At 38.4% G+C, this 9465-nt stretch overlaps 2 protein-coding genes across 6 annotated transcripts in view; one reads left to right on the top strand and one right to left on the bottom strand.

Moving 5' to 3' along the window:
- Positions 1–5840, top strand: part of LOC117181619 — a 129709-nt gene extending 123869 nt beyond the window's left edge. Inside the window, exons 7-10 of one of the 3 annotated variants that reach the window (XM_033374485.1) lie at positions 1191–1766; positions 1943–3583; positions 3917–4015; positions 4250–5840. In XM_033374485.1, coding sequence (XP_033230376.1) covers positions 1191–1766; positions 1943–3583; positions 3917–4015; positions 4250–5661 — 3728 coding nt within the window. In that variant the 3' untranslated portion in view covers positions 5662–5840. The remainder of the gene's footprint in view (positions 1–1190; positions 1767–1942; positions 3584–3916; positions 4016–4249) is intronic. The other 2 variants (XM_033374486.1, XM_033374487.1) reach the window with 2 other exon arrangements.
- LOC117181623 overlaps positions 7–9465 on the bottom strand; it is a 109852-nt gene continuing 100393 nt past the window's right edge. For all 3 annotated transcript variants that reach the window (XR_004468142.1, XM_033374493.1, XM_033374495.1), the window contains one exon: positions 7–603. Coding sequence is in view for 2 of the 3 variants with exons in the window: in XM_033374493.1 (XP_033230384.1) it covers positions 449–603 (155 nt within the window). In the remaining variant the exon portion in view is untranslated. The remainder of the gene's footprint in view (positions 604–9465) is intronic.

Below are 9465 nucleotides of genomic sequence, written 5' to 3' on the forward strand. Positions count from 1 at the left end.
ACATGCTACAGTACTGTATAATATCAATTCTTAAAAGTACGTCTGGTTTTAAATCAATTTTGTATTACACTGCGTTGGTTGTACTAAACATTAAATAAAGAAGAATTTTTTTCTGATCGAAATATAATTATTGAATTGTTGCTTCAAATTATGACATTTATTTTTAAATTCAATTGCAACTGCAGATTATGAGTCGACAAACATTTGTTGTTGTTAATTGAGCAAATCGGTTATATGTTATCTCGCTTTTTATCACAGAGTGGACGTAGGGATCAATTATCTTTTTTCCGAATCACGATTTTTCTATACGTTTATCATGTGAAGAAAAATATGTTATTAAAATTTATTAACTAGACCACCAGAAAAAAAATGGTTAATACAAATTATGTTAATTGTCCCATTAGCCGCTGGTCGGGCGAAATCAGTTTAATTAAATTTGTCACAAGATTCAAAGGTTCAAGTCCAAATCTCTCGAGCGTGGTCGGAAGGAAATCATTTCGGTTCTTATCTTCTTCTCGAGACATAAAGCGTGCCACAGGTCATTGATGTACAGACGATTGGCGAACCGGTCCAAAGGTGCATGCACGAAACCTTCGATTATCTCTAAACAGAAAGAATTTGCCTTCATTATTAGGAAAAAAATACTGCTGAAAAGATTTTTGAAGAATCGGTTCCTCAATTTCATATTTTTCTCTTGATCTACTTCCGCATGCATTTTCAGAATGTTCGTTTAAATAAAAAATATCTTCTATCTGATATACTTTATTTAAGAATTAGCAAGCTCTTGTAGAAGGTACCAAACACTGAAAAACTTTAGCTGTACAAAATTTTGTTCCTGTCTATTAACTAATAAACACTTAATTTTCTGTAAAAGTTCGTTTTATTAAAAAATATTTTCTATCTGAGATATTTTATTTTATAATTAGCAGGCTCTTACCAAGGATACCAAACCCTAAAACACTGTTGCAGAATACAAAATTTTGTTTCTTAATACAACATTTTTTTGTATCGACTAATAAACATTGAATTTTCTCTAAAAGTTCGTTCGAATAAAAAGTATTTTTTATCTGATATATTTTATTTGAGATTAAGCAGGTTCTTGCAGAGAGTACCAAATACTGAACTTCTTTTACCAATACAAAATTGTATTCCTGTATATCAATTAATAAAGACTTAATTTTCTGTTCCAGCCCTTCTTAGACAAAGTATGTCACCAGTAGCAGAATCCATGATCGGTGGCGCAAAATCGATTCCCCAGCCCATCATTGACTACTCTCGTTATGTGAGAAGGTACTCAAGTGGTCAAGAGTGTGGAAGTGCCTACTGTAAAGAACTCGGTTGTAGGGAGCACTTTCACTGTCTAGACTGCAGTGGTCGAGTCTTTGTCAAAAAAGAGGAGATGATTAGGCATTTCAAGTGGCACAAGAAGAGAGATGAGTCGTTGCAGCATGGCTTCATGAGGTACTCCCCTAATGACGATTGTGCTGAGAGGTATCCTGGCCGGATCTGTCCCCACAACAAAAAGCAGACTCACTATCACTGTATCCATGAAAATTGCGACAAGGTCTACATCTCGACTTCCGATGTCCAGATGCATGCCAACTATCATCGCAAAGACTCAGCCATCATCCAAGAAGGCTTCCAGAGATTTAGGGCGACGGAGAGCTGCGCAGCTGAGCATTGTCCGTTTGCTGGTCAGAGGACCACACATTTTCATTGCCGACGACAGGGTTGTCGGTTCACCTTCAAGAACAAAGCTGACATGGGTAAGGCTAGTTTTTCAAAAGATAGGTCTTGGGAATTACAATCATTGAATGAGTCATCATAAAGACAAAGTAGAATCATAAAAATCCGAAAACAATCTAACCTAGCCCTCAGTCTTGCTTTTCTTCTTGAGGTTTCAACAGTAGACAATCAACTCAATATCTCTTTTTCTTTTCAGATAAACACAAGTCTTACCACATCAAAGACGAACAGTTCACGCGAGACGGTTTCAAGAAGTTCATGAAGTCCGAAGCATGTCCCTTCGAGCAGTGCAGATTCTCAAGAGTGTGCAATCATATTCACTGTATCAGACCCCAGTGTAGCTACGTCCTTCACTCGTCAGGTCAGCTGATCTCTCATAAGCGTAAACATGAGAGGAACGATTCAGAGATAGCCTACAGGAAGTACAAGCAACTTGGAGCAACGGGCGGCATAAGACCGCCTGGATCTTGGATGCCGGATGAAATCTGCTCCCAGAGTCTTTCCTTGAGTCTGAATGGAGAGAGTTCCAACGAGGGTAGAGGATCTCCTTCCTACTACTCGATGGATGATTCCTTCCAAAGCGCAAGTGACTTGGCGATGGATCTCACTGCTCCTTCGACTGGACCGTCGACCGGTACTGGCGCTTCGACTCTGACCATGGAGCAATTACCATCCCAGATTCAGCAACAACAACAACAACAGCTGACGTCTGTCGAGTTAGCTTTCCTAGCACCAGCCTCAGCCGATTGTCCCTGTCATCTTGGAAAGGAGCATCATCACTGCGGTCTCGATCGCTGTGGAGCAACTTTGCGTGACCCTCGAGAGGTTCGAGAACATCTTCGGGAACATGAAACTCAAGAACGGATTACGGACGCCTTTTTCGAGGAAGGAGGTTGTGATGATACCTGCCCTTACTTTGATAAAGAGAAACATTATCACTGTAACTGGGAGAACTGTCGTGAAGTGATTCTAGCGACAGACAAGCCTTTTAGAAGACTGCAACATTATAAAATCCATGAGTACAGCAGACAGCTTGATCTCTCCTGCACATCTCATGCGCTCTCTCCAGATGTCACCTTAACTCATCTGACGAACATCGACGCCATGTTCAGGCGGAAGAGAGGGAGACCCCCTAAGAATAGGGTAATTGAAATCTGGTCTGGAGGAGATCCTGCAACTCACACTCAGGATTCTCCCCAAGCAATATTCACCAGCTTTAAGCTCCCCAAACCCACTACTCCTACCATGACTCCAAACGTGCTAATTGAGGAGAGGGAAGGAAGTATGTCCCCTAATAGCGTTGGTGAACCGGAAGGATTCGCTACTTACAATCCTGATGGTTGTCCGGATCCAGCGTGTACTCTCAGGCCCACGAGGCATCATCACTGTTCCCAAGTTCGGTGTCATTTCTCTACGGAAAGGCCAGATCAGCTGCTGATGCACAGCAAAGACTTTCATGATAACGTAGATATCCTACCTGGATTTGCGTTTTTCGACAAGATGATTGATTGTCGACTACCTGGGTGCCACAGCAATAGAGTTAACCGACACTTTCATTGTACAAGGCCGAATTGCGGTTACTCGTTCGTGAGATATTCGACGATGTCTCTTCATGAGAAACAACACCATGGCCTTGGCGATCATGGTCCAGAGCAACCAAATCAAGAACCTCAGGCGCAGCCGCAGTCCCTCGTCCAGGAATCTAAGCCCAGGATACAAGTGAAGAACACCTCAGAGCTGATCGAAAAGCAGGAGGAGAGTATGATGGAGGAGAGCAGATCTATCATTGATGACAAAGAACCTCAAGTTCCTAGTCCAGACACTAATAAGACCACGGGTAAGTTTCATATTATGAGAGCACGAAGACTTGCGCACCCTTACTTTGCTACACGAGTTTCGTTTGGTAGTTTTTCTCAGAGTAAAGATTTTACAGACACATTGACACAGATTTGAGTTTGCATGTTTGCACGTAGACGCACTCAGTACATAAAGATTCACAATTAATTAGAGTTCAGAGAATTTTAGTCACAGTTTCTTGTTGTACCTTTCTATTTTATTTCAATTATTTGATCCATTTTTTGTGTTTATTTTCTTTGATTGAACTTTACACGGTGGTTGTATTCTAGTGGGAGGTATTTGAAGTGTTGGTTGTTTGGTTGATTGTTGCTAGTGGTGAGGGCGGCAGGCACCTATTATCCGGTCAGTGGACCGCCGAGCGAACCCGCTCTTCCGGGCGCCATGCTATCCATGCGAACTTCCGTGCACCAAGGTTCGTGTCTCCGACCAGTTTTCTGTGCTTTCAAATCCGTAGTCATAGTTATAATCGCCATGATTTGGAAACCTTCCCTGACATGAAGCTGATGGCTGATGAGCTGAGAGCAGATCACAGAAAGTTTCCAGCCTCTTGGCAGATTACTAATCATACATGATTGAACAAATATATAATAACCTTCAGGATTTACCAAAACCTCGGTCTAATTTCAAAACGTCTTTCCTTTTCCAGAAACTCAGATCATGCCATCAACAAGTTCCACTTCACCTCATACGCTCTACGGGCCAGAGCAAAGTTGCAGTCGGCCTTTCTGCAAACTAAAACGAAAGAACCACTATCATTGTAATGCCTGCAACCAGGCTTTCTCCGAACTCGACCGACTAGTCGCCCACATCGCAAAACACTCGACAGGTGCGATTCTAAGCCAACAACAACATGAAATGGCAGCCCAATCCTCGAACCACATGCAACACGAATACCTCGCCCAACTCTCCCAAAAACACGAATTCATGGCCCAAAACGCCCAGATGGCTCAGAACATTCAGAACTTTCAGAACCAGATGCAGCGTCAGATGCAGCAGACTCTAGGACAAATGTCTCAGCAGCCGCAAGCCAAAGAGATGAAGATCGACAGTCCGATACTCGGCAACGACTCTGTTCAAATAAGTCAAGTGAAGAGAGAACCATCTGAAAACCTCAGGGAAGAAGGAGGTGGTAGCAACATGCATGACAACAATGAAAATGGTCAGATGACCCAACCTCTTCCTCCAAATGTCCAACAACCCCAAGTTCCTCCCGGTTTTGAGTTAGACCTTCACGGTTTTCATTTTCCCAGCCCAGCTGTCATGGCAGCGATGAATCAACAAATCGCCTTGATGAATCAAGCACTACCGCCTTTCCTACAGCATGGGAGCATGTACCCTGCAGGACCAGGATTGATGTTCGCTCCAGGTCTACCACCAGGGAACTTCCTACCACCAGGACGAGACGATAACCCTCTAGCCTCTCTCGCAGCTAATCTAAATTTGAAGAGATCTCTCTCACCTCCTGATAGCAATTCCGTCGAAGCGAAAAAGCAGAGGCTTCATCACTCGATGCGAATGCTGAAGGATGAACCTGTTCCTGAAGGCTATGTTAGGTTCCGGTTTAACGAAGACTGCAGATATCCTCACTGTGGTTACAGAGAACATCAGACCCACTTCCATTGCATGCGACAAGACTGTGGATACTCCTTCTGCGACAAGACCAGGTTTGTTCAACACACAGCCAGACACGAGCGGCTCGACACTCTCATGGGAGGAGACTTTCAACAGTACAGGGCTAATGTTCCCTGTGGAAGGTCTCAGTGTGCCTACACCACTTCCTTGGGGTCCATGCAGAACAAGGCTTCGCACTTTCATTGTCTAAAGTGTGATTTCGTCTGCACCGACACGAACAAGGTGGTCGCTCACCGGAGACAACATGCTAAACTGGACAGTATCGCAGCTGCCGGCTTCCAAAAGTTCACACCAAGTCAGCCATGCGGAGCAGTTCAGTGCCAACACTCTGGAAAGCAGACGCACTATCACTGTCTTCAGTGCCAGTATGCTGTCCTTGGACTGGCGCAGATGTCTGCCCACAAATACAGGCACATGGACGGCTGACTATGATTTTAGTGAAACGGTTTTATTTTGCGGGTAGTGAGGAATCTTGTTTGTATAGGGATGTTTTGTAGAACGTTTGCACAACCATTTATACAATAGCAAACAATAAAACCGCAGTAGACATTCCCCGATAGAATTTGTGTCCCAAGTGCGATTCAGCGAAAGAAGACAATAATGGAGAAAATGGAATAGAGAAATATATAATAGCTTTAGCACGAAAAAAGACAAACTGTAATATTTAAAGGGCCCTGTACATTTTTTTCAATGTACGCACGGATAAACAGTGGAGGATTGTATCATCGATTTAGGATAGTCCCTTAGCTAGTAAATGTATTATATAGCGCAATAGAGAAAACTATCGATTATCGATTATAATTGATAATTATTAGAGAGTTATAGACCGATTGAGGAGTCGCTGGAGAGTCTCGATCGGAAGTCATGATTAGTATACGAGTCAATTGGGTCCTCGCGACGAGTGGAAAATATTTAATGTAGCACTGATTTTTCTTTCTTCTCAAAATCTGAAGAAAAGAAGCGACAAATAATAATCGAAGCGACCAATGACAAAGATTATAATAAAAGACAAACGAGCGACAAAAGATAAACGTTAATGCAATACCCTGCGCTTTTACGATCGACTGTGAACGGTCGTACTCTTATCGTACTAAAGATAGACCTTTTTGGATGTGACCAGAAGGCTTAGAATTATATTATAAACAGTATTGTGGAACGTTTTAATAATAAAAAAATAAATAAAAAAAGACTGCCAGCCGAGAAGAGCGAAAAACGATAAGAGATGGCAAGTAGATTCGAGTGACGGGGAAAGACAAACGTGATATGATAATTAAGAAAGAGGAAAAGACGTTGTTCACTCTAAAGTTAAAAGAGAATTTTGCGAGATATTAAAGATGTATTGCGAGAAATCAAAGTATATATTCGGCATATACTCGAAATCGTTGTACACTAGATCGGGAACTAATACAATTTTTAAATGTGTACCCTGTACATGTATGTGTATAATCGTTTTTAAGTTAGGTTCTCGTGCTTTTATTATTCCTGTAAAGGATGCTCAAGAGGAAATGATCCTTTTAGATTTTCATTTTGTAGATCTTTCTTCCGCCTAACCCTCTCGAATTTATTCCCTTTGCTTCAAGTGGGAAGTTGAAACTAAAAAATGTTGATGGATGCTTGGGAGGGGCGGGTTATTGTATTTATATAAAGTACGAGAGAACAGAAAAGACATAGGATGCATATTTTTTTGAGAATGTACTTTAGAAAGTAGAAATCGCGAGACTCGCTGACGACGCGCTAGGGTGCCTTTAGGCCTTATTTTCAAACCTAGGACCGTGCCTTAGCAACGCAAACTCGTGCAACGGCTGTAAACACAGAGATCGACGAATGCAAAGCGAAATTATTGAAGACGAACTGTCTTAACTTTCAGGGAATTTTTCGTGAGGCTAGTCCAGTTCTAGCTAATGTAGGCCTAGCATTACGGAAAATTCGATACTGTTAGGCAGTGCCTATTGAAAGGAATGTGAACTTATCCAGGTTGATGTATATTCTACATTTGTACAATATTGTTGTGCTGACCGAAAGACGATAATTGTATTACGAGACCCTATGACGTTAGTGCCTTAATGGAGAACAAAAGTCGAACGGAATTAACTCAGCGACTCTGTAAAAGCGTCTTAGATATTTATTCAGTCATGTTTCTGGCGAATTTGCGTGAGAGGAATTATCAAGAATGAGTGAGACATTCAGAAGCCTTGAGGACTGAAATAGATGTTGATATTGAATTAACAACTAAAAAGACGAGTTTTTCTCTTCATTTACAGTATTCAAAAGGATTTTAAATATAATGAGGATTAATTGAGATTTGAAAGTTTGAGGATTTTTACGTTTTAAATATAAAAAATTCTGGGATCAGAAAAACTACTGATTTATAAATTTTGCCAAATTTACAGATTCAAATTGAAAAGTATTTGAGTTGAAAATTTGCAGGTAATTTGAATTTTAAACTATTAGCTTTTTAAATAATGAATACCAGCTTGACCTGGATAAAGATTTTGGAGACTTATCAATTCAAACTTATTTAATTTATTTCAAAATTATTTTATTAATATATATATATATATATATATCTTCATCAAAATTTCCAATCCTTTAAATTTTCTATGCGAAATGTATTTCAATTCATGAGCTTAAGAATCCTTTTGAAAGAAAGTATATAAAACTGAAAAAATACAATACTTCAAATATTGTGAATTTAAAGAAAAAAATTTTGAATTAAAAATTTAGAAGTAATTTCTTTGAATAATTTAAAAATAATTTTAATAATTTTAAACTTTGAAATTCTTAAATTTTCAAACATCCAGATCTTAAAGCAATTCAACTTAACAAGTCTTCAAAATTTATTTATAACTTATTTTGCTGAAAATATACATTAATCTTAAAGCAAAAAACTATTTAAAAAATTGGATTCAATAATTTCATTTATTTTAAAGTCTGAAAATTATTGGAAGCTATTTATTTTGAAAAGCGTCCACACTTTGAAGGTTAAAATTTAAATGAATTCAAAATTTAAGTGTAATTTCATAATATAGAAATGATAAATTTTTACTTTGCAATAGCTTTCAGATATTTTTGTCTTTTAATTTCCGAACATCAAATATAAATTTACATTTTTCCACTTAACAGTCTTTCAATTAAGGCGTCTTTTAATTCATAGAAAATTTCAGTATGAAGAAAACTTTAAAATTCTAAGAGTTTTTAAAGTAAGGAACTTTTCAAGTATGAAAATCGTCAAAATTTAATAAAATTAAATTCAGTTTATTTCGATCTCCAAGGTACACAGAAATTTGATTACATAGACATTTTATATTCTCTTCAGTAAGAACGATAATTTCTATGCCGAATAAATTCATGAAATTTTTCATCATTAAATTTAAATTTAATGAAATAAAAAGTTTAAATCTTTTTAAATAATTCCACGAACGTTAACTGAAGAACAAACATCGAAAAAAAGACAAGGACGCTAGAACTGAAACACGTTTTTTCATAAGACAGGCAGAGACCCAACCGTAAGTCGATAGTCTTAATCGTTTTATTTTAATAGTAGCATTCCATAGGAAATACACGTTGATCTTGATATTCATCCATCCTAGCCTGTTGACTTACGATTTTTTAAACATTGTAAGCGATAAGCGACAAAAAAAAAGAAAAAAAGTGTCAAGAAGGCTAGCAGACTTGAATAGATCTGATGTCAGAAACTCGAACACCGAGCTCGACTTTCTACACCAATGAAAAATCGTATCTCGACGTGGCTAGGTTAGCCAGCCATATGAGTGCCATATCACAAGAATAAACGCGAAAATCGCGAAATGTATCGTTATTATTCCTAGCTGAGCAAAAGCGAGCGAGCGAAAGGCAGAGGGAAAAGAAAGAGAAGGAAAATTATGTAAAATATTTATTTAGAGTGTAAAACACTGTTTTTTGAGCGGCTAAATAGCAAAAGATAAACCGTTGTTGATAACGTCTTATCTCTTTTTTGCAAGTTGTTCTAAAATTTATTTATTTTGAAATATAATTCTCGAAAATCAGTTTTTAAATCTCATATTTTTTAAGTTTTTGATTTTTAATTCTTTTGACTTTTGATTCTTACAAAGAATGAACAACCGAAGTAGCTTTAAGTTCCTTTTTATAATTCTGTTCCTTGAACGAATTTTAAGATTGTTTTTTTTTTTTGGAAGTTTTATTATTTTATGAACAGTTAATTTATATTGAACTTTAAGATAAGGCGTTATT

The sequence above is a fragment of the Belonocnema kinseyi genome, chromosome 10, assembly GCF_010883055.1.
Source record: "Belonocnema kinseyi isolate 2016_QV_RU_SX_M_011 chromosome 10, B_treatae_v1, whole genome shotgun sequence".
NCBI lineage: Eukaryota > Metazoa > Arthropoda > Insecta > Hymenoptera > Cynipidae > Belonocnema > Belonocnema kinseyi.